This window comes from Trichomonas vaginalis, chromosome V (genome assembly GCF_026262505.1).
Source record: "Trichomonas vaginalis G3 chromosome V, whole genome shotgun sequence".
Taxonomy (NCBI): Eukaryota; Parabasalia; order Trichomonadida; family Trichomonadidae; genus Trichomonas; species Trichomonas vaginalis.
In genome coordinates, this window is record NC_067207.1 from 13,394,030 (window position 1) to 13,420,088 (window position 26,059).

At 35.4% G+C, this 26,059-nt stretch overlaps 4 protein-coding genes and 2 pseudogenes across 6 annotated transcripts, besides 5 other annotated features; 5 read left to right on the forward strand and 1 right to left on the reverse strand.

Moving 5' to 3' along the window:
• Nucleotides 1–10: 10 nt before the first annotated feature.
• On the reverse strand, nt 11–1,299 carry TVAGG3_0329480 (anterograde synaptic vesicle transport; the record flags this gene model as incomplete). The annotated part of the gene is made up of 1 exon (XM_001299483.1): nt 69–1,280. The coding sequence occupies one exon, from the start codon at nt 1,278–1,280 to the stop codon at nt 69–71; it is 1,212 nt and encodes a 403-aa protein (XP_001299484.1).
• A 37-nt stretch (nt 1,300–1,336) lies between these two features.
• Nucleotides 1,337–2,376: a mobile genetic element.
• A 555-nt stretch (nt 2,377–2,931) lies between these two features.
• Nucleotides 2,932–3,910, forward strand: TVAGG3_0329500 (protein of unknown function, DUF4106 family; the record flags this gene model as incomplete). The annotated part of the gene is made up of 1 exon (XM_051230377.1): nt 2,932–3,910. A coding segment is annotated over one exon (979 nt), but the record flags the coding sequence as incomplete, so codon positions are not given.
• A 1,163-nt stretch (nt 3,911–5,073) lies between these two features.
• Nucleotides 5,074–11,209: a mobile genetic element.
• TVAGG3_0329520 lies at nt 5,314–5,992 on the forward strand (annotated as a pseudogene). Its single transcript has one exon. A coding segment is annotated over exon 1 (679 nt).
• On the forward strand, nt 6,146–6,374 carry TVAGG3_0329530 (uncharacterized protein; the record flags this gene model as incomplete). Its single annotated transcript, XM_051230378.1, has 1 exon — nt 6,146–6,374. A coding segment is annotated over one exon (229 nt), but the record flags the coding sequence as incomplete, so codon positions are not given.
• On the forward strand, nt 8,123–8,655 carry TVAGG3_0329540 (annotated as a pseudogene). The gene has a single exon. A coding segment is annotated over exon 1 (533 nt).
• Nucleotides 11,210–11,230: 21 nt separating the features above from the next.
• Nucleotides 11,231–11,880: a mobile genetic element.
• A 6,802-nt stretch (nt 11,881–18,682) lies between these two features.
• On the forward strand, nt 18,683–18,925 carry TVAGG3_0329560 (uncharacterized protein; the record flags this gene model as incomplete). The annotated part of the gene is made up of 1 exon (XM_051230379.1): nt 18,683–18,925. One exon carries the CDS (start codon nt 18,683–18,685, stop codon nt 18,923–18,925), a length of 243 nt encoding a protein of 80 aa, XP_051100109.1.
• A 1,464-nt stretch (nt 18,926–20,389) lies between these two features.
• Nucleotides 20,390–21,424: a mobile genetic element.
• A 2,679-nt stretch (nt 21,425–24,103) lies between these two features.
• Nucleotides 24,104–26,059: part of a mobile genetic element that runs on past the window's edge.

Genomic DNA, 26,059 nt, shown 5'->3' on the forward strand with positions numbered 1-26,059 from the left:
GAAAAAAGGTAAAGAGGTGTATTATTTTTTTTAATAAAGAAAAGATTGTGTATAAAATGAACTAAATCTTAAAATCCAGTTCTGAATTCATAACTTCCAGCCTTAGAAATGTACTTAATTCCCTTGTAAAGCCTCTCAGCCTCAAGATCAAGGTGGTCAACTTTGAATCCCGATGGGATTGCGCCGGTGACGCTGAACTGGGCTGTTACGACTGGATGGCGACCGCAAAGCTCGAAGCCTTGCTCTGTAGAAGCACTACCTTTGAATGTAATCGTTTCTTTCTTACTGAAGAATGGAATATTCCATGTAACAACGTTTGTCTTCGAATCAAATGAAGCGCGGCCTTCAGGAGCAGCAAGAGATGGGGTATTGACACCTCTTGGGAACTCGAATTCGATAACAATATTTTCGATACCTTTTGAAAGGTTTTGATCAGGACGTAAAGCAATTTCGAATGTAACTGAGCCCTTAGACCATGTGAATTTAGGAACAAGCCAGATTGGTGCATTAATTTGTGCAGATGTTAAACGATATTTAAGTAAAACAAACTTGCCTTCTGGTGGAATGAAAGGAATGACTTTGGCATCTGGTGTGTCTACCATAGCGCAGCGGTGGAAGCAGACGTCTTCAAAGTGTGTTGAAGGCATCATCACGAGTTTAGCCATTGGCTTGCCAGAAAGGCGTGAGCTAACCTGTATTTCACCACGAATATGTGAAAAGTCAACGCGGCCATTCGAGGAAACAACTAAATCAATCGTTTCAACAAAATCAAGTAAGATTTCATTTGTAAGCCTTTTAACGCCCATTTGACGCCATGGAGTGTCGAGATCGAACTGGATCTTGTTGGATCCGCGGACCTTTGGATCTGGTGGTGGGCGGTTGATGACTGTTGAAATTGAATTTCCTTCGTCTAAGAATGGGAAACCGTAGTCGACTGCAAGATCAAGAATTTGATAAACTTGTGGGTATTCGTCTTTGACTGAAATTTCTGTTGCTCCCTTTGCAAGAAGGTCTTCAATGAGGCTGCCAATGTGTTGAAGCAATGAAATCGCAAATTGAGCAAAATCATCACCTTCACAAACTCCAACAACCCAAATCTCATTTTGCTTATGAAGTAAAATAGTGAAATCGCCATTTTCTATGATTGCTGGAACTTGACTTCCTTTTGTTTGAATTGCTAAGAGAGCTTGTTCGATCTCGGTCCTAGAAACTTTCTCCTTATACTGCTTTTCAATTAAAATGACGCCCTGATTGTTGACCAAAAAGACACTGCTGAGCATCGCTTGATTGTAAATTTCTATCGTTTTCATAGATCATCGGTTTGACATTGTTTTAAGGGTGCACCCGTATGTACGTTTATTTGAGAGGAGGAGGATTACCCTCTCAATTTTGAGGGATTCGTTAGTTTATTTTCTCGATGAATATGCAATAAAATTTGATTTTTACCTTATCAATATACTTCATATAATATACACATGTTCATGTAAAAACTTTTTTCCAAAATCCTCAGGAATTAAGGGATTTTTGAATTTTAAGAATTTTTTTCGAATTTTTTCGAAAAAAAATATTTTCAGAACAGCCTTAACGGCTAAGATTTAGGAACAATGTTAAGTTTCAAAAAGAAAGGAGGTCTGATATAGACAACATATATCGTTGAAGGTTGAAAAAATCTCTAATATTTGAGCCCAAAATTTCAAATTTTAATTTTTTGAAAAAAGAGGCCACCCGTATGTACGTTTATTTGAGAGGAGGAGGATTATATTTTTGAAAGGGTGAAACATTATGAATATGTTAATTATATAATAATATGTATTATTATAAAAAAGAAAAAACAAAGCACGTTAAAATTTTTCTTTCTTGATTTTTTACAAAATCTACTTAGAATTATGCAAAATATGACTAAATAATTATAAATTTCAAGTTAAATTTTAATTTTGATAAATAATTTAAATTTCAAAATATCAAGTTCAGTTCGACTATGTATGTAGTAATTCCTCAATAAAGTGCCAAAACCCTATTAAAATATATGAACATTTTCAACATTTTAATGTTTTTATTTAAAAATTTGATGGAATATGAGCTTCAAACAATTATTATGTAAATAAAAATAATTAAATATATGTATTTATTCGTATTACAACCGTAGTAAGTCGATTCTTCCTTTCTTCTACTGAGGTTTGAATTTGATTTCGAATTGTAAAGAGATTCAAAGGGAAAATACTAGCGGATAAAAACTACCTCCATGAAAGGGTCAGAATGGAGTCAAGTTGTATTTTTTGATATTTTTTGCTTTTCGAGCCTAAATAGGTAGCCAAGATAATGCCTAAAAATAAGGTTCTATATTCTGAAGTTTACATGATCCTCTCGTGTGCACCCTTAATATCGTCAGATAAAATAGCATGTTTTGATAGGCTACTGAATATGTACAACATTTAAAAAAAAAAAAAAAAAAAAAAAAAGGTAGTGGGGCCTCCAGGCACTTCGTGCCCTCTAGCCCTGAAGATGTTTAGTATAACTTTGTCCGGACAAGTAAGGGTCTATCGTCGCTACAGGAAAAGTTACGGGCGTTCCAAGGAAGTATACTTTGAGAAGCCTTTTCTCCATTTTAAAACAAGATAGGACGGTTATTTTACAAAACTGACAACACTTTGACCGAGTAGTTTTTTGAGCTGAACAAAAAGTGTCATATAAACATCTGTCAAAAACCGCTTTTTAACTTCACTTAAAATGCCACGTAAGCTACGTAAGAATATACGTAAGAGGAAGAGAGCATTGAAACATCCAATAGTAAAACTGACACCACAACAACAGTTGCAACAACAAATGATGAATGACCCCACTATGTTGCAACAAATGTCAAGCAACCCTATGCTTTTAAGCCGAGTTATTGGTGCACAGAGTGGAGGTTTAAGAGCGGCACTTTTAGCGAAAATGGCAGGCTATGGTGGAGCTGCAGACGGAACAGCTTATAACCCTCAAAGTCAAATGAATTTGAGTTCACTCAAAAATCAAATAACAGATGTCAAAAAGTCAAACATAGACATACAGAAACAAATAAGTGAAAACGAAAAGAAACTAGAATATGACAGACACACAAAGAAACTCAATGAGTTAAACGTAGAGAAAAAGAAGAAAGAAGAACAACTGAAAGAACTAAGTACAGAGGAATATGCGAAAAAAGTGTCAGAAAAAGCAGCAGAAGTAGCAAAAATGGAACAAGATGTTATAAATTTGAAAAACCATACTACTCAATATAAAGTACTGAAAGATGAAGAAATAAAACAAAAAGCCCTGAAGACATATATGGATAGCGATGAGTATAAAAAAGAAGTTGAAGCAAATGTAAAGGCAGAAAAACTTTTACAGTTGCAAAACCAAACCGTACAGTATGAAAACTTAGCACAAGAAAGTAAAAATAACGACGCAGCCATGCAAAAGGCAATGAAAAGCGCAGAATATATAAAAGCTAATAATGACTGGTTAGATGCCCAAGCCAACGCCAAAGCAGCCCAACTTATAGGGTCAATAAGGACAAAAATACAAGCGGATGAAGACAGTTCAAATGAAGCTTTAATGAATGCTGACTTTAAGAACGCCTTCGAAGCTCTTCATAGTAAGGTGAAACTAGTGAACGACTTCTCATCTGGAAAGAAACTGAAGTCTGAAGGTTTCGACAAAGAGTTAAGAGAAGTAGCACAAAATATGACGAAAATAACAGATGCAGCAACGAGACAGGCAGTTCAAAGTGCCTATGACGCCGTTAGAGCAACTGTTGTGGAAAGTCAAGAAAAAGAGTTACAACAGACCAAAACAGACCTAGTAAATGCTTTCTTAAAAACGAAAAGTCAGGTAGGACATTATGCTGCAGATGGAACATATGTGCCAGCTGGTGGAACTTATATACCAGCTGGTGGAACTTATATACTAGCTAGTGGAACTTATATACCACCAAACCCTCCAAGAGAAGCACCTGCACCAGGACTACCTAAAACATTTACATCGTCACATGGACACAGACACAGGCATGCACCAAAACCAACACAACAACCAACAGTTCAAAATCCAGCACAACAACCAACAGTTCAAAACACTGCACCACAACCAACAGTTCAAAACACTGCACCACAACCAACAGTTCAAAACACTGCACCACAACCAACAGTTCAAAACACTGCACCACAACAACCACAAACAGAGCAAGGACATAAAAGAAGTAGAGAACAAGGAAACCAAGAATTCTTAAAAATGCTTAAGGAAGACTATGGTTACCCAGATACTCTTGACTTTAGTGACAGATATAAAGAAGCTATTAAAAAGTTCAAGGAAGGAAATGCTGACCCGAACCTATTTAGCTTTATGGTTCAGCACCAAATCGGATATAATTTCAAACCTGGAAAATACAAGCTCGCTAAGGGATATGATTTAATAGCATATCATCCAAATGACATGGATGAATTTACTCCGAGATATTTGGTGTCAGAGCTAAATGATAATTCAACTCTCTTCATGAAACGCGTAAAAAATAGAGACGGAACGAAAGAAGAAAGGGTTATGAATGCGGATGACTTAAATAGGGAACTTGTTAAAAACGGTCTCGGAATATATGAAATGCCAGCAGATGAGGTACAAGAAACTCCACAGGAAGAAGTTCAGATACAACCAGACATGGAAGAAATAGTTCAGCAACAACAGCTAGAAGAGCCTGAAGGAAACAAACAAGTCCATCCTTTGGAAACTAACTTCACAGAACTAGATGAAGATTTGGAACAGCCGAAAAATCTTGACCCTCAACAAGAGTATGCGGAGAATATGGAATCTTTCCAAGAGTCTAAGAAAAATTCGGCTGACATAGTAGAAGAATATCGAAAAATGTTCGCCGACATACAAAAGACTCCAACATCAGATGAAAATATTCAGCATAGAATGGAAGAACTGAAAGAAAGTGTACGCAAATACAACAATCCTTTTTACTTACGACCATATAACGTTCAATCTTTGGCTGAACTCGGTGAAAATAAAAGGTTAAATTTCACCAAAACATATAGAAATGAAACATTGTTTAAAGTTCATTCAGAACCTAACCAATATGGAAACAAACCTACTTTTGTTTCTGCAGACTATGGAACTACAATGAGATGGGGTCATAAAGCTAATCCGGATAGGTGGTTCATAAACTTACAACCACAATTCCAAGAAGTTGTAGACGCAATGGAAGTGAATGGTGAACCAGATATAGCTGGTATTTTCAGCGCGGCTTTAATGCCATTGAAAGATATGAAAGATGCAGATATTTTGAACCAGTATGAAATGAACATGGCTGATGGAAATATAACACCTGACGTTCTAAAACATTTATCTCAAAGAACTACACAGAACCATAAAGATGGTATATTTGGTGAAGAGTTTAGAAAGAAAGTTAGGGAGAGAGAAGGAAGAGAACCTATTGTACATGACCTTGCAAACGAAAGTTTACAAAATGTCATAAAAACTTACTTTGCAGACAATGAACCGAGAAGGGATGAATATTTAAGAAAACTCAAATGGACAGTACCAAATGAAATGTTAGTATTGAAAAACATGTTCCTTGACAAAATAAAACCAACTACAGAAATAAATGACGCAAGACTGAAACATTGGGTAAAAGCTTTCCCATTCACAAAAGATTTGTTGGTAACATGGAAAGAAAACCAGAATGGCTACAAAAACATATATTTGGAAACGAGCTTATTCCATATGGACAAGCTCTGTTTGAAGAGCTTGAACCGGAAACTCAGGAAAGAGTCATGCAAACAATACGCGAAGACTCAAATACAAACTATGACAAAATCTTTCTAGGATATAGGTTACCTGAGATGGCGACCAGAGCCCAAAGGCAAAAAGGACATGGGAAATTTACAACATACTAGGTGAACATGAGGCAAAGATGCAACAACTTGAAGCAGAGGGCAAGTTACCAAAAGCGACACCAAAGAAGAAGAGTAGAACAAAGTGAAAATAGTGAAGAAGTAACTTCATCTAGTGAAAGTAGTGGCAATGAAGGAAAAAGAAGAGTTAAAAACTCAGTCAGGAAGAAAGTAAAGCTTGGTACGAGTGGGTTCTATTATGACAAATAAATTCAACTATTCTATATTTTTACCCATATGAAATGTACGCCGCTCAGAATATAACGCCAACAGTTTTGGATGCCATGAACGGAAATGTTTCCGAATGGTATAACGAATGCGACAATGCCATTAGAAGGTCAGAAATAGTTCCTGGAACTTACGAATATACAACTGCTGTTTCTTATGGAAACGTAGGTGAGTTTGGAGAAGGTTCTTCAACAACAGTAGATATTGCTTGCGACAGGTTTCATATTATTTCTATTGACAACTCATTCTTATACGTGGAACAAGACATTGAAATAAAACCTTCTGCCAAGTTGTCTGACAAGAAAGGTTGCAATGGAATTTTCTATGTCGGATACCAATATGCTCCAGAAGTTTTCATGGATATAAGATATATTCTAACTCTGACTTAGTTCAAACAGTAACATGGGCAAACTATGAATGGTTCGCTTTGAGAAACTCAGTACAACCACAAGCTAGAGAAAAACAGACCAGTATGCAAATATTGAGAAAATAAGAAGACTTGACCCTAACGTTCCAGGAGTTTATGTTAACCTTTCTGGTTCAGATGGAACTGCTGCCACTAAAGTAAAACTGAAACTTAGAGTTCCTTTGTCATCTTTCCTCATCTTCAGGTTTTTAAGATACTTGCCAAACTGGGCAGGAAAAATTTCTATCGAACTTACTCCAAGCAAAAATAACTTAGTCATTGCACCAACACAAGACCCATTCACTATTACAGGCGTAAAGGGAACAAATCAAACGTCATTCGCCGAATTTTGCAAAGACAAAGTTGACTTAGACTTTGGTTTTTCAAACTTCAACAATGAAGTAAACTATTATTTCAATGCTGCTGGAACTGCTTGGGACCCAGTTAAGTTCACATGCGAAAAGTTTGAATGCAAGAGAATAGAAAGCAGACTTGCAGTCTATATGTTGGACCCAGATATTCAAATGCTTTAGCTGCCAAATATATTGCAGTTCCACTTATGTTCCCTATACACCAAATATCTGTCAAAGACTTTGCAGGTGAAGTTGGAAACCAAAGTGCTGACCCAGGTGCAAGAACAGATATTGCTTTAACAACTGCAATGAAACATGCAGATACTATGTTTGTACTGTTCAGACGAACTATAAATGACTATTCTTGTTTCTACAACCCCGGTATTAAATATCATATAAACATAGATGGCAAATATTATCCAAGAGAAGAATATTCTACAGTTGAGGATATGAGGTCATACAACTTGACATTAGATGCTATGAACTTTAACAACAACTTCACAACAACCATTAACCCTGAAATGCAAAGTTCTATTATGCATATGTGAAAGTATGGACTCATACAGGAGGTCAAAAAACTCAATATACAAATGGAGACCGTTCAAACTTTTGGCTTGGCATTCCATTTGCTGACTCAGAAGACTTTATGGGTGGTATTTCAACTGTTGGTACTGTACAAATACAATATACTGGTGACAGAGACGGTCCAGATGAACTGAGAGCAAAGAAGTTTACAAAACCAATAGCACTTTCACGGAAGATGCTCTTTTGAAGATTCGTTCGATGAAACCTGCTGGGCTCCTCAGATTGCATAACGACAGCTTCCATCGAGCAGATTTTGGCAGCAGGTCAGTAAGTTGTTCTTGAACTGACTTCTCTCCGTCAAATATTGACAGTACGCCAGTTTTGACATAATATTGTAAGATAAACTTACCTTTAGAAATATCTGTAAGTTTTGAAGTTATATTTTTGTCTGCTTCAAGAACTTTCACCATTTCAGTTATACCAACTTTCTTTGCTTTATGAAAATATTTTGGTTCAGCAAAGACTGCTATTCTATAACATTTACCATTGTTTGTATAAAGAACTATTCTGTCAATGTATTTGTATTGTTTGTGTGTGTAAACTTTGTTCTGCTTCAATTCGAAGAGATACTCGAATACGTCCATCTTTTTATTCTAAGTAAAATGTCATTTCCGAAAAATAGAAGCGTAAGTGTTTCAAAAGGTTTAATGGCGGTGGCAGATGTGAAGTTAAATTCACCAACTCAAACAAACAGTCAAAGTGTTGTTGTCAATGTCAAAGACAGAGATGTTGAAGTGGGGAAACCATACGAAGACGAAGATGGTATAACAATTGTTCCTGTAAAAGAACCAACATATCCTGAAGTTAGCAGAGACTTAAGTTCTGTTGCAGATATTCGAAATGACTACCAACAACTTAAAGACAAACTTCAAACTCAGGAGAAGATTTGTCAAGCTTTAAGTATAATGTTAAACTTGGTCGAACACAACCCTGTAAAAGTGAACTCATATGTCATTGCACCTCATGAAGTTTTGAAAGAACTATTGAAACTTTTGACAGAGGCAGACGATATAAACATCAAAGAAATAGAACCCGACATTAGTTGCGTGGTGTTTCATATAATGTCATTGACAAGATATACGTTATGAAAGGAGGTGAAACGTTGAACTTAAAGTATAGTTTTCCAGACGTCATAAAAATATTTGACGACCACAACATTTCATTAAAATTTATTTGCTAAGTAAAATGTCAAAACTTCTTGAAAGATGTTTGAAGAAAAATAATATAGACTTTATTTCATGTAAAGGACTTTACACACTTTTGAACGATATGAAAGACCCTGTTTTGTTTGTTCGTGTAGACAAAGGAAAGTTCTATGTCTTTACAAAATATTTGAACTTCTTAGACAGAGAACTTCAAGAAACGCCATGTGAAGTTTAGATGAAGTTCTTCACCACTTTCAGAAAAACTTTTAAATATATATAATGGCAGAAGATATAATGGTTTATACTATTACGACTAAAAACCCTGAGTCATATAATTCTATAACAACAAACTTACAAAGTCCTCAAGGACGGTATTAAACTAACTTTAAACACAATGACGACTAAAGCCTGTTTTGCTCTTTTGACACCAGAAGACTTTATTGTTGTGAATGGTAAAAAATACTCCTTTGAAGATACTTACTCAGATATACCACCAACAGGTTTTGTTGACTTATTTAATACTTTAAGTACGGGTGTAACATGTGCTGCAACTAGAGCAGGTTTCATTATGTTGGATGTCCGACTGAGTTTACTATAAACGATATGAGCCTATAATACAAAACTTATTTCTGGTTTTTACTACCAACAGTTTCCTATAACAGGAAAAGGTGTCATACAAGGAATGTCTATTCCATTGACATTAAGCACACCAATCTTATATATTGTTTCAAACTAGGTTCAAAGTGTTATTCGAATGTCGACAGAAACTATTATGACCAAAAGATACTTATGCGTATAAAACAATACTTCTCTGCTGGTTTGCCTATTGTTCATTCGAATGCAGAATTTTCAACCTTAGTGAACTCAAACACTTTGGCAAGTATAACGTTGACATTAGTTGACGCAAACTTTGTTCCTGTAAAACTTTTATGTCCTATGTATTGTCAATGACGGCAGAAAGTTTCGAATTGGAAGATGCAACTGGTGAAAGTATTGTATTACAAGAACAACTTCAACAACAAATAGCTCAAGAACAACAAATGCAACAAATGCAACAACAAAGTCAAGAATAAAAAAAAATATTTTTTTATTTATAAAAATGTACAGAATAGATGTTTCAGATTTTTATGACTTCCAAGCATTCAGAAATATGTGTCCATTTAGAGACTATAACAAAGCAGTCGAGAATTTGAAACGTTTAGTCATTTATGTCGACTCTGCCCCAGAATGTTATGTTATGAAAGAATGGATGTAGTCTTTAACAAACCTAAAGCGACAATAGTTTCAGAACAAAGAATGTAGACAAAACTTAGAAAATAAAAGTTGTACAAGTTGGAATGAAGATGTTAGATGCTTGGGATATTTATTGTCAAAGTTAGAAGATTTTTCAGTTCGAGGTATAAAGTTCTATACACCTTCTCCAAACTTCTATTCTATCTTCACTGGATATAAATACGAACAAGTAGAATGGAAAGAAAATATTATAGAAGCTTGGTTAGACCATGTCAAAGAAATTATATGCAATGGAAACGAAAGAGTCTATGAGTATATCTTATGTTGGTTTGCAAACATCTTACAACATCCAAGTGCTAAAAATGAAACTGCTCTCATTATAATTGGAAAACAAGGAACTGGTAAGAACACATTCTTTACAGATATTTTGTGCAAACTGTTAGAGGGCTATTCGAACCCGAATATGACAACTTAGAAAACATCTGCGGTAAATTTAACTCCTCAATAGAGAATATGAAACTTATTAGTTTGCCAATGAACTTCAAAGTATAGATACAACAAAAGTTTTGAACTCAGATGCTTTGAAGAGTCTTATAACAGACAAAGTTGGAGTTGTTGAAAGAAAGTATAAAGACCAAAGAGTTTGTGAAATGTTGCAAACTTCATTATGGTTTCAAACAATGCTGTTCCGATGAAGTTAGAAAGTTCTGACAGAAGATATGTAGTTGTCAGACGTCAGATTCTCATATGCAAGATACAGAATATTTTGACGACTTAGCAGAAACTTTGGACATCTGACTTTTACAACCACTTGTTCTCATATTTTTATGACATTAGATATTTCAAAGTTCAATCCAAGACAAATTCCACATACCGAAGAGAGAGACAAACATTGTTAGAAGCAAACAAGAGTGTATATGAACTGTTCATAGATGAAACTGACTTTGAGTGTTTTAGATGAAAGGTCATTGTACGATTCGTATAAACAATATTGTCAAGAATATGGTTATATGACAGCGTCTAAACGAACATTCTTGGCAAATGTCAAAAGTCTTTTAGACGTACAGAATGGTGTATATACAAAGAAAAATTTTTATGAGTAAATTTAAAAAAAAATATTTTTATCCGATAGAAAAGATGACGAAAAATATTATTTCAGTAAACAAGTACATGTCAGGACTTAAAGAAGAACTAGACCCATTCACATATTTGAATGTTTACTTCTACATTTTGAAAAGTCTTCATTCAGCAAAGTTTGGAACATCGAACCAGTTAAGTTTGCTATTGTGACTAAAAATGGTGCGAAATTTGAAGACTTAGACATAGAAGGTTTGTTAGCAGTCAAATTCAAATTTTAAATTTTTGAAAAAGAGGCCACCGTATGTAGTTTATTTAGAGGAGGAGGATTATATTTTTGAAAGGGTGAAACATTATGAATATTTAATTATATAATAATATGTATTATTATAAAAAAAGAAAACAAAGCACGTTAAATTTTTCTTTCTTGATTTTTTTACAAATCTACTTAGAATTATGCAAATAGACTAAATAATTATAAATTTCAAGTTAAATTTTTAATTTGATAAATAATTTTAAATTTCAAAATATCAAGTTCAGTTCGGACTATGTATGTAGTAATTCCTCCAATAAAGTGCCAAAACCCTTATTAAAATATATGAACATTTTCAACATTTTATGTTTTTATTTAAAAATTTGATGGAATATGAGCTTCAAACAATTATTATGTAAATAAAAATAATTAAATATATGTATTTATTCGTATTACAACCGTAGTAAGTCGATTCTTCCTTTCTTCTACTGAGGTTTGAATTTGATTTTCGAATTGTAAAGAGATTCAAAGGGAAAATTACTAGCGGATAAAAACTACCTCCATGAAAGGGTCAGAATGGGAGTCAAGTTGTATTTTTTGATATTTTTTGCTTTTCGCGAGCCTAAATAGGTGCCAAGATAATGCCTAAAAATAAGGTTCTATATTCTGAAGTTTACATGATCTCTTCGTGTGCACCCTTAATATCGCAGATAAAATAGCATGTGTTTGATAGGGCTACTGAATATGTACAACATTTAAAAAAAAAAAAAAAAAAAAAAAAAGGTAGTGGGCCCCAGGCACTCGTGCCCTCTAGCCCTGAAGATGTTTAGTATAACTTTGTCCGGACAAGTAAGGGTCTATCGTCGCTACAGGAAAAGTTACGGGCGTTCCAGGAAGTATCTTTGAGAGAAGCTTTTCTCCCATTTTAAACAAGATAGGACGGTTATTTTTACAAAACTGACAACACTTTGACCGAGTATTGTTTTTTGAGCTGAACAAAAAGTGTCATATAAACATCTGTGCAAAAACCGCTTTTTAACTTCACTTAAAATGCCCACGTAAGCTACGTAAGAATATACGTAAGAGGAAGAGAGCATTGAAACATCCAATAGTAAAACTGACACCACAAACAACAGTTGCAACAACAATGATGAATGACCCACTATGTTGCAACAATGTCAAAGCAACCCTATGCTTTTAAGCCGAGTAATTTGGTGCAACAGAGTGGAGGTTTAAGAGCGGCAACTTTTAGCGAAAATGGCAGGCTATGGTGGAGCTGCAGACGGAACAGCTTTATAACCCTCAAAGTCAAATGATTTGAGTTCACTCAAAAATCAAATAACAGATGTCAAAAAGTCAAACATAGACATACAGAAAAAATAAGTGAAAACGAAAAGAAACTAGAATATGACAGACACACAAAGAAACTCAATGAGTAAACGTAGGAAAAAGAAGAAAGAGAAACAACTGAAAGAACTAAGTACAGAGGAATATGCGAAAAAAGTGTCAGAAAAAGCAGCAGAAGTAGCAAAAATGGAACAAGAGTTATAAATTTGAAAACCATACTACCTCAATATAAAGTACTAGAAAGATGAAGAAATAAAACAAAAAGCCCTGAAGACATATATGGATAGCGATGAGTATAAAAAAAGAAGTTGAAGCAAATGAGAAGGCAGAAAAACTTTTACAGTTGCAAAACAACCGTAGAGTATGAAAACTTAGACAAGAAAGTAAAAAATAACGACGCAGCCATGCAAAAGGCAATGAAAGCAGCAGAATATATAAAAGCTAATAATGACTGGTTAGAATGCCCAAGCCAACGCCAAAGCAGCCCAACTTATAGGTCAATAAGGACAAAAATACAAGCGGATGAAGACAGTTCAATGAAGCTTTAATGAATGCTGACTTTAAGAACGCCTTCGAAGCTCTTCATAGTAAGGTGAAACTAGTGAACGACTTCTCATCTGGAAAGAAACTGAAGTCTGAAGGTTTCGACAAAGAGTTAAGAGAAGTAGCACAAAATATGACGAAAATAACAGATGCAGCAACGAGACAGGCAGTTCAAAGTGCCTATGACGCCTGTTTGAGCAACTGTTGTGGAAAGTCAGAAAAAGAGTTACAACAGACCAAAACAGACCTAGTAAATGCTTTCTTAAAACGAAAAGTCAGGTAGGACATTATGCTGCAGATGGAACATATGTGGCAGCTGGTGGAACTTATATACCAGCTTGGTGGAACTTATATACTAGCTAGTGGAACTTAATATACACCAAACCTCAACCGGAGAAGCACCTGCAACCAGGACTAACCAAAACATTTACCACTCGTCACATGGACACAGACACAGGCATGCACCAAAACCAACACAACAACCAACAGTTCAAAATCCAGCAAACAACCCAGTTCAAACACTGCACCACCAACAGTTCAAAACACTGCACCACAACCAACAGTTCAAAACACTGCACCACAACACAACAGTTCAAAACACTTGCACCACAAACACCACAAACAGAGCAAGGACATAAAAGAACTAGAGAAACAAGGAAACCAAGAATTCTTAAAAATGCTAAGGAAGACTATGGTTACCCAGATACTCTTAGACCTTTTAGTGACCAGATATAAAAGAAGCTATTAAAAAGTTCAAGGAAGGAAATGCTGACCCGAAACTATTTAGCTTTATGGTCTAGCACCAAATCGGATATAATTTCAACCTGGAAAATACAAGCTCGCTAAGGGATATGATTTAATAAGCATAATCATCCAAATGACATGGATGAATTTACTCCGAGATATTTGGTGTCAGAGCTAAATGATAATTCAAGCTCTCTTCATGAAACGCGTTAAAAAATAGAGACGGAACGAAAAGAAGAAAGGGTTATGAATGCGGATGACTTAAATAGGGAACTTGTTAAAAACGGTCTCGGAATATATGAAATGCCAGCAGATGAGGCTACAAGAAACTCCACAGAAGAAGGTCAGATTACAACCAGACATGGAAGAAAATAGTTCAGCAACAACAGCTAGAAGAGCCTGAGGAAACAAAACAAAGTCCATCCTTTGGGGAAACTAAACTTCACAGAACTAGATGAAGATTTTGGAACAGCCGAAATAACATCTTGACCTCAACAAGAGTATGCGGAGAATATGGAATCTTTCCAAGAGTCTAAGAAAAATTTCGGCTGACATAGTAGAGAAGAATATCGAAAAATGTTGCGCGACATACAAAGACTCCAACTCAGATGAAATAATTTCAGCATAGAATGGAAGAACTGAAGAAAGTGTACGCAAATTACAACCAATCCTTTTACTTACGACCAATAACTGTTCAATCTTTGGCTGACATCGGTGAAATAAAAGGTTAAATTTCACCAAACATATAGAAATGAACATTGTTTAAAGTTCATTCAGAACCTAACAATATGGAAACAAACCTACTTTTGTTTCTGCAGACTATGGAACTACAATGAGATGGGGTCATAAAGCTAATCCGGATAAGGTGGTTCATAAACTTACAACCACAATTCAAGAAGTTGTTAGACGCAATGGAAGTGAATGGTGAACCAGATATAGCTGGTATTTTCAGGCGCGGCTTTAATGCCATTGAAAGATATGAAAGATGCAGATATTTTGAACCAGTATGAAATGAACATGGCTGATGGAAATATAACACCTGACGTTCTAAAACATTTATCTCGAAAGAACTACACAGAACCATAAAGATAGGTATATTCTTGAAGAGATTTAGAAAGAAAGTTTAGGAGAGAGAAGGAAGAGAACCTATTGTACTATGACCTTGGCAAACGAAAGTTTACAAAAATGTCATAAAACTTACTTTGCAGACAATGAACGAGAAGGGATGAATATTTAAGATAAAACTCAAATGGACAGTACCAAATGAATGTTAGTATTTGAAAAACATGTTACCTTGACAAATAAAACCAACTACAGAAAATAAATGACGCAAGACTGAAACATTGGGTAAAAGCTTTCATTCACAAAAGATATTGTTTGGTAACATGGAAAGAAAACCAGAATGGCTACAAAAACATATATTTTGGAAACGACTTATTTCCATATGGACAGCTCTGTTTGAAGAGCTTGAACCCGGAAAACTCAGGAAAAGAGTCATGCAAACAATACGCGAAGACTCAAATACAAACTATGACAATCTTTCTAGGAATATAGGTATACCTGAGATGGGCGAACCAAGAGCCAAAGGCAAAAAGGACATGGGAAATTTACAAACATACTATTGAACATGAGGCAAAGGATGCAACACTTGAAGCAGAGGCAGAGTTACCAAAAGCGACACCAAAAGAAGAATTAGACTAGAACAAAGTGAAAATAGTGAAGAAGTAACTTCATCTAGTAAAGTAGTGCAATGAAGGAAAAAGAAGAGTTAAAAACTCAGTCAGGAAGAAAGTAAGACTTTGGTACGGTGGGTTCTATTATGAAAATAATTCAACTATTCTATATTTTTAGCCCATATGAAATGTACGCCGCTCAGAATATAACGCCAACAGTTTTGGGATGCCATGAACGGAAAATGTTTCCGAATGGGTAACTATTAACGAATGCGACAATGCCATTAGAAGGTCAGAAATAGTTCCTGGAACATTACGAATATACAACTGCTGTTTCTTATGGAAACGTAGGTGAGTTTGGAGAGAAGTTCTTCAACAACAGTAGATATTGCTATGCGACAGGTTTCATATTATTTCTATTGACAACTCTGTCTTATACGTGAACAAAGACATTGAAATAAAACCTTCTGCCAAGTTGTTCTGACAAGAAAGGTTGCAATGGAAATTTTCTATGTCGATACCAATATGCTCAGAAGTTTTCATGGGATATAAGATATATTCTAACTCTGGACTTAGTTCAAACAGTAACATGGGCAAACTATGAATGGTCTCGCTTTGAGAAACTCAGATACAACCACAAGCTAGAGAACAACAGACCAGTATGCAAATATTGAGAAAATAGAAAGACTTGACCTAACGTTCAGGAGTTTATGTTAACCTTTCTGGTTCAGATGAACTGCTGCCACTAAAGTAAAAATGAAAACTTAGAGTTCCTTGTCATCTTCCTCATCTTCAGGTTTTTAAGATACTTGCAAACTGGCAGGCAAAAATTTCTATCGAACTTACTCAAGCAAAAAAATAACTTAGTCATTGCACCAACACAAGACCCCATTCACTATTACAGCGTAAAGGGAACAAATCAAACGTCATTCGCCAATTTTGCAAGACAAACGTGACTTAGACTTTGGTTTTTCAAACTTCAACAATGAAGTTAACTATTATTTCAATGCTGCTGGAACTGCTTGGGACCGCAGTTAAGTTCACATGCGAAAAGTTTGAATGCAAGAGAATAGAAAGCAGACTGCAGTCTATATGTTGGACCCAGATATTTCAAATGCTTTAGCTGCCAAATATATTGCAGTCCACTTATGTTCCCTATACACCAAATATCTGTCAAAGACTTTTGCAGGTGAAGTTGGAAACCAAAGTGCTGACCCAGGTGCAAGAACAGATATTGCTTTAACAACTGCAATGAACATGCAGATACTATGTTTTACTGTTCAGACGAACTATAAATGACTATTCTTTTTCTACAACCCCGGTATTAAATATCATATAACATAGATGGCAAATATTATCCAAGAGAAGAATATTCTACAGTTAGGATATGAGGTCATACAACTTGACATTAGATGCTATGAACTTTAACAACAACTTCACAACAACATTAACCCTGAAATGCAAAGTTCTATTATGCATAGTGTGAAAGTATGGACTCATACAGGAGGTCAAAAAACTCAATATACAAATGGAGACCGTTCAAACTTTTGGCTTGGCATTACATTTGCTGACTCAGAAGACTTTATGGTGGTATTTCAACTGTTGGTACTGTACAAATACAATATACTGGTGACAGAGACGGTCCAGATGAACTGAGAGCAAAGAAGTTTAAAAACCAATAGCACTTTTCCGAAGATGCTCTTTTGAAGATTCGTTCGATGAAACCTGCTGGGCTCCTCAGATTGGCATAACGACAGCTTCCATCGAGCAGATTTTGGCAGCAGGTCAGTAAGTTGTTCTTGAACTGACTTCTCTCCGTCAAATATTGACAGTACGCCAGTTTTGAATAATATTGTAAGATAAACTTACCTTTAGAAATATCTGTAAGTTTTGAAGTTATTATTTTTGTCTGCTTCAAGAACTTTCACCATTTCAGTTATACCAACTTTCTTTGCTTTATGAAAATATTTTGGTTCGCAAAGACTGCTATTCTATAACATTACCATTGTTTGTATAAAGAACTATATCTGTCAAATGTATTTGTTATTGTTTGTGTGTGTAAACTTTGTTCTGCTTCAATTCGAAGAGATACTCGAATACGTCCATCTTTTTATTCTAAGTAAAATGTCATTTCCGAAAAATAGAAGCGTAAGTGTTTCAAAAGGTTTAATGGCGGTGGCAGATGTGAAGTTAAACTTCACCACTCAAACAAACAGTCAAAGTGTTGTTGTCAATGTCAAAGACAGAGATGTTGAAGTGGGGAAACCATACGAAGACGAAAAGATGGTATAACAATTGTTCCTGTAAAAGAACCAACATATCCTGAAGTTAGCAGAGACTTAAGTTCTGTTGCAGATATTCGAAATGACTACCAACCAACTTAAAGACAAACTTCAAACTCAGGAGAAGAATTTGTCAAGCTTTAAGTATAATGTTAAACTTGGTCGAACACAACCCTGTAAAAGTGAACTCATATGTCATTGGCACCTCATGAAGTTTTGAAAGAACTATTGAAACTTTTGACAGAGGCAGACGATATACATCAAAGAAATAAGAACCGACATTAGTTGCTGTGGTGTTTCATATAATGTCATTGACAAGATATACGTTATGAAAGGAGGTGGAAACGTTGAACTTAAAGTTATAGTTTTCCAGACGTCATAAAAATATTTAGCCACACATTTCATTAAAATTTATTTGCTAAGTAAAAATGTCCAAAATTCTTAGAAAGAATGTTTGTAAGAAAACATAATATTAGACTTCTTCTTATTTTATTAGCCTTGGAATTTTTCTTTATGAGGCATGCACGGCCTCAAATTTTATTTCTAAGTTTCTTAGGACTGGGATCAATCATTAGCATTTTATCAATATGGCTCACAAGTGATTGGCTTTGCAAGTCAGGTTTGTATTTTTTGAACCGAAATCCACAATTATTATCATTTTTCACATGTTTCTGTTATTTCATAACAGGAACTTCGTTCTTATACATATATTTCACGAAAATATTCTGTTTCTTTTACATTGGGTGCATCTTTTCTATCATATCAGCGATTATCGATTTTTACACAGGGTTAGTTTTGGATATAAGTCCAGATGTATTCTTCTCACAATTGGAAAAGAAATGGGGAGAAGAACATAAACTCTGCAATACTAACTCCACTTCAACATCGATTAAGATGCTGTGGATTTAAAATGGTACACGATTTTCCCGGCGATTTATGCTCAGAAACCGACAAAAGTCCATGTCTCAGAGTACTAATCTCAACTTATTCTTCGAGTTTACGATCATGCGGCGCTTTTAGCGTTATTAATGCAGGCATCCATATGTTCATGGTCGCATTACTCTATTTGTCCTGCAAACAGATTCTTAAAAAGAAAAAAGTTAAATTGCAAACGCAGAACATTCCAACGCGTACTGCTAACTCAATGCTATAGATTTTCTTACTTCTTTTTGTCTTGTTTATATTAAAATAAATATGTTAGTATGTTATAATAATTTCAATTTTTTTTTGAATAATACAAAAACGATAAATAGTAAAGTAAAAGAAAAAACTACGAAAAAAAGGTAAAGAGGTGTATTATTTTTTTAATAAAGAAAAGTTATGTGTATAAAATGAACTAAATCTTAAAATCCAGTTCTGAATTCATAACTTCCAGCCTTAGAAATGTACTTAATTCCTTGTAAAGCCTCTCAGCCTCAAGATCAAGGTGGTCAACTTTGAATCCCGATGGATTGCGCCGGTCTGACGCTGAACTGGGGCTGTTACGACTGGATGGCGACCGCAAAGCTCGAAGCCTCCTGCTCTGTAGAAGCACTACCTTTGAATGTAATCGTTTCTTTCTTACTGAGAATGGAATATTCCATGTAACAACGTTTGTCTTCGAATCAAATGAAGCGCGGCCTTCAGGAGCAGCAAGAGATGGGGTATTGACACCTCTTGGGAACTCGAATTCGATAAACATATTTTCGAATACCTTTTGAAAGGTTTTGATCAGGACGTAAAGCAATTTCGAATGTAACTGAGCCCTTAGACCATGTGAATTTAGGAACAAGCCAGATTTGGTGCATTAATTTGTGCAGATGTTAAACGATATTTAAGTAAACAAACTTGCCTTCTGGTGGAATGAAAGGAATGACTTTGGCATCTGGTGTGTCTACCATAGCGCAGCGGTGGAAGCAGACGTCTTCAAAGTGTGTTGAAGGCATCATCACGAGTTTAGCCAGTTGGCTTGCCAGAAAGGCGTGAGCTAACCTGTATTTCACCACGAATATGTGAAAAGTCAACGCGGCCATTCGAGGGAAACAACTAAATCAATCGTTTCAACAAAATCAAGTAAGATTTCATTTGTAAGCCTTTTTACGCCCATTTGACGCCATGGAGTGTCGAGATCGAACTGGATCTTGTTGGATCCGCGGACCTTTGGATCTGGTGGTGGGCGGTTGATGACTGTTGAAATTGAATTTCCTTCGTCTAAGAATGGGAAACCGTAGTCGACTGCAAGATCAAGAATTTGATAAACTTGTGTGGTATTCGTCTTTGACTGAAATTCTGTTGCTCCCTTTGCAAGAAGGTCTTCAATGAGGCTGCCAATGTGTTGAAGCAATGAAATCGCAAATAATGAGCAAAATCATCACCTTCACAAACTCCAACAACCCAAATCTCATTTTGCTTATGAAGTAAAATAGTGAAATCGCCATTTTCTATGATTGCTGGAACTTGACTTCCTTTTGTTTGAATTGCTAAGAGAGCTTGTTCGATCTCGGTCCTAGAAACTTTCTCCTTATACTGCTTTTCAATTAAAATGACGCCCTGATTGTTGACCAAAAAGACACTGCTGAGCATCGCTTGATTGTAAATTTCTATCGTTTTCATAGATCATCGTTTGACATTGTTTTAAGGGTGCACCCGTATGTACGTTTATTTGAGAGGAGGAGGATTACCCTCTCAATTTTGAGGGATTCGTTAGTTTATTTTCTCGATGAATATGCAATAAAATTTGATTTTTACCTTATCAATATACTTCATATAATATACACATGTTCATGTAAAAACTTTTTTCCAAATCCTCAGGAATTAAGGGATGATTTTGAATTTTAAGAATTTTTTTCGAATTTTTTCGAAAAAAATATTTTCAAACAGCCTTAACGGCTAAGATTTAGGAACAATGTTAAGTTTCAAAAAGAAAGGAGGTCTGATATAGACAACATATATCGTTGAAGGTTGAAAAATCTCTAATATTTGAGCCCAAAATTTCAAATTTTAATTTTTGAAAAAAGAGGCCACCCGTATGTACGTTTATTTGAGAGGAGGAGGATTATTTTTTGAAAGGGTGAAACATTATGAATATGTTAATATATATAATAATATGTATTATTTATAAAAAGAAAAAACAAAGCACGTTAAAATTTTTCTTTCTTGATTTTTTACAAAATCTACTTAGAATATGCAAAATATGACTAAATAATTATAAATTTCAAGTTAAATTTAATTTGATAAATAATTTAAATTTCAAAATATCAAGTTCAGTTCGACTATGGTATGTAGTAATTCCTCAATAAAGTGCCAAAACCCTATTAAAATATATGAACATTTTCAACATTTTAATGTTTTTATTTAAAAATTTGATGGAATATGAGCTTCAAACAATTATTATGTAAATAAAAATAATTAAATATATGTATTTATTCGTATTACAACCGTAGTAAGTCGATTCTTCTTTTTCTTACTGAGGTTTGAATTTGATTTCGAATTGTAAAGAGATTCAAAGGGAAATACTAAGCGGATAAAAACTACCTCCAATGAAAGGGTCAGAATGGAGTCAAGTTGTATTTTTTGATATTTTTTGCTTTTCGAGCCTAAATAGGTAGCCAAGATAATGCCTAAAAATAAGGTTCTATATTCTTAAGTTTACATGATCCTCTCGTGTGCACCCTTAATATCGTCAGATAAAATAGCATGTTTTGAGAGCTACTGAATATGTACAACATTTAAAAAAAAAAAAAAAAAAAAAAAAAGGTAGTGGGGCTCCAGGCACTTCGTGCCCTCTAGCCCTGAAGATGTTTAGTATAACTTTGTCCGGACAAGTAAGGGTCTATCGTCGCTACAGGAAAGTTACGGGCGTTCCAAGGAAGTATACTTTGAGAAGCCTTTTCTCCATTTTAAAACAAGATAGACGGTTATTTTACAAAACTGACAACACTTTGACGAGTAGTTTTTTGAGCTGAAAAAAAGTGTCATATAAACATCTGTCAAAAACCGCTTTTTAACTTCACTTAAAATGCCACGTAACTACGTAAGAATATACGTAAGAGGAAGAGAGCATTGAAACATCCAATAGTAAAACTGACACCACAACAACAGTTGCAACAAAAATGATGAATGACCCCACTATGTTGCAACAAATGTCAAGCAACCCTATGCTTTTAAGCCGAGTTATTGGTGCACAGAGTGGAGGTTTAAGAGCGGCACTTTTAGCGAAAATGGCAGGCTATGGTGGAGCTGCAGACGGAACAGCTTATAACCCTCAAAGTCAAATGAATTTGAGTTCACTCAAAAATCAAATAACAGATGTCAAAAAGTCAAACATAGACATACAGAAACAAATAAGTGAAAACGAAAAGAAACTAGAATATGACAGACACACAAAGAAACTCAATGAGTTAAACGTAGAGAAAAAGAAGAAAGAAGAACAACTGAAAGAACTAAGTACAGAGGAATATGCGGAAAAAAGTGTCAGAAAAAGCAGCAGAAGTAGCAAAAATGGAACAAGATGTTATAAATTTGAAAAACCATACTACTCAATATAAAGTACTGAAAGATGAAGAATAAAACAAAAAGCCCTGAAGACATATATGGATAGCGATGAGATAAAAAAGAAGTTGAAGCAAATGTAAAGGCAGAAAACTTTTACAGTTGCAAACCAAACCGTACAGTATGAAAACTTAGCACAAGAAAGTAAAAATAACGACGCAGCCATGCAAAAGGCAATAAAAGCGCAGAATATATAAAAGCTAATAATGACTGGTTAGATGCCCAAGCCAACGCCAAAGCAGCCCAACTTTATAGGGTCAATAAGGACAAAAATACAAGCGGATGAAAACAGTTCAAATGAAGCTTTAATGAATGCTGACTTTAAGAACGCCTTCGAAGCTCTTCATAGTAAGGTGAACTACGTGAACGACTTCTCATCTGGAAAGAAACTGAGTCTGAAGGTTTCGACAAAGAGTTAAGAGAAGTAGCACAAAATATGACGAAAAATAACAGATGCAGCAACGAGACAGGCAGTTCAAAGTGCCTATGACGCCGTTAGAGCAACTGTTGTGGAAAGTCAAGAAAAGAGTTACAACAGACCAAAACAGACCTAGTAAATGCTTTCTTAAAAACGAAAAGTCAGGTAGGACATTATGCTGCAGAGGAACATATGTGCCAGCTGGTGAACTTATATACCAGCTGGTGGAACTTATATACTAGCTAGTGGAACTTATATACCCCAAACCCTCCAAGAGAAGCACCTGCACCAGGACTACCTAAAACATTTACATCGTCACATGGACACAGACACAGGCATGCACCAAAACCAACACAACAACCAACAGTTCAAAATCCAACAACAACCAACATTCAAAACACTGCACCACAACCAACAGTTCAAAACACTGCACCACAACCAACAGTTCAAAACACTGCACCACAACCAACAGTTCAAAACACTTCACCACAACAACCACAAACAGAGCAAGGACATAAAAGAAGTAGAGAACAAGGAAACCAAGAATTCTTAAAAATGCTTAAGGAAGACTATGGTTACCCAGATACTCTTGACTTTAGTGACAGATATAAAGAAGCTATTAAAAAGTTCAAGGAAGGAAATGCTGACCCGAACCTATTTAGCTTTATGGTTCAGCACCAAATCGGATATAATTTCAAACCTGGAAAATACAAGCTCGCTAAGGGATATGATTTAATAGCATATCATCCAAATGACATGGATGAATTTACTCCGAGATATTTGGTGTCAGAGCTAAATGATAATTCAACTCTCTTCATGAAACGCGTAAAAAATAGAGACGGAACGAAAGAAGAAAGGGTTATGAATGCGGATGACTTAAATAGGGAACTTGTTAAAAACGGTCTCGGAATATATGAAATGCCAGCAGATGAGGTACAAGAAACTCCACAGGAAGAAGTTCAGATACAACCAGACATGGAAGAAATAGTTCAGCACAAACAGCTAGAAGAGCCTGAAGGAAACAAACAAGTCCATCCTTTGGAAACTAACTTCACAGAATAGATGAAGATTTGGAACAGCCGAAAAATCTTGACCCTCAACAAGAGTATGCGGGAGAATATGGAATCTTTCCAAGAGTCTAAGAAAAATTCGGCTGACATAGTAGAAGAATATCGAAAAATGTTCGCCGACATACAAAAGACTCCAACATCAGATGAAAATATTCAGCATAGAATGGAAGAACTGAAAGAAAGTGTACGCAAATACAACAATCCTTTTTACTTACGACCATATAACGTTCAATCTTTGGCTGAACTCGGTGAAAATAAAAGGTTAAATTTCACCAAAACATATAGAAATGAAACATTGTTTAAAGTTCATTCAGAACCTAACCAATATGGAAACAAACCTACTTTTGTTTCTGCAGACTATGGAACTACAATGAGATGGGGTCATAAAGCTAATCCGGATAGGTGGTTCATAAACTTACAACCACAATTCCAAGAAGTTGTAGACGCAATGGAAGTGAATGGTGAACCAGATATAGCTGGTATTTTCAGCGCGGCTTTAATGCCATTGAAAGATATGAAAGATGCAGATATTTTGAACCAGTATGAAATGAACATGGCTGATGGAAATATAACACCTGACGTTCTAAAACATTTATCTCAAAGAACTACACAAACCATAAAGATGGTATATTTGGTGAAGAGTTTAGAAAGAAAGTTAGGAGAGAGAGAAGAGAACCTATTGTACATGACCTTGCAAACGAAAGTTTACAAAATGTCATAAAAACTTACTTTGCAGACAATGAACCGAGAAGGATGAATATTTAAGAAAACTCAAATGGACAGTACAAATGAAATGTTAGTATTGAAAAACATGTTCCTTGACAAAATAAAACCAACTACAGAAATAAATGACGCAAGACTGAAACATTGGGTAAAAGCTTTCCCATTCACAAAAGATATTGTTGGTAACATGGAAAGAAAACCAGAATGGCTACAAAAACATATATTTGGAACGAAGCTTATTCCATATGGACAAGCTCTGTTTGAAGAGCTTGAACCGGAACTCAGGAAAGAGTCATGCAAACAATACGCGAAACTCAAATACAAACTATGACAAATCTTTCTAGGATATAGGTTACCTGAGATGGGCGACCAGAGCCCAAAGGCAAAAAGGACATGGGAAATTTACAACATACTAGGTGAACATGAGGCAAAGATGCAACAACTTGAAGCAGAGGGCAAGTTACCAAAAGCGACACCAAAGAAGAAGAGTAGAACAAAGTGAAAATAGTGAAGAAGTAACTTCATCTAGTGAAAGTAGTGGCAATGAAGGAAAAAGAAGAGTTAAAAACTCAGTCAGGAAGAAAGTAAAGCTTGGTACGAGTGGGTTCTATTATGACAAATAAATTCAACTATTCTATATTTTTTACCCATATGAAATGTACGCCGCCTCAGAATATAACGCAACAGTTTTGGATGCCATGAACGGAAATGTTTCCGAATGGTATAACGAATGCGACAATGCCATTAGAAGGTCAGAAATAGTTCCTGGAACTTACGAATATACAACTGCTGTTTCTTATGGAAACGTAGGTGAGTTTGGAGAAGGTTCTTCAACAACAGTAGATATTGCTTGCGACAGGTTTCATATTATTTCTATTGACAACTCATTCTTATACGTGGAACAAGACATTGAAATAAAACCTCTCTCCAAGTTGTCTGACAAGAAAGGTTGCAATGGAATTTTCTATGTCGGATACCAATATGCTCCAGAAGTTTTCATGGGATATAAGATATATTCTAACTCTGACTTAGTTCAAACAGTAACATGGGCAAACTATGAATGGTTCGCTTTGAGAAACTCAGTACAACCACAAGCTAGAGAACAAAACAGACCAGTATGCAAATATTGAGAAAATAAGAAGACTTGACCCTAACGTTCCAGGAGTTTATGTTAACCTTTCTGGTTCAGATGGACTGCTGCCACTAAAGTAAAACGAGAACTTTAGAGTTCCTTTGTCATCTTTCCTCATCTTCAGGTTTTTAAGTACTTGCCAAACTGGGCAGGAAAAATTTCTATCGAACTTACTCCAAGCAAAATAACTTAGTCATTGCACCAACACAAGACCCATTCACTATTACAGGCGTAAAGGGAACAAATCAAACGTCATTCGCCGATTTTGCAAAGACAAAGTTGACTTAGACTTTGGTTTTTCAAACTTCAACAATGAAGTAAACTATTATTTCAATGCTGCTGGAACTGCTTGGGACCCAGTTAAGTTCACATGCGAAAAGTTTGAATGCAAGAGATAGAAAGCAGACTTGCAGT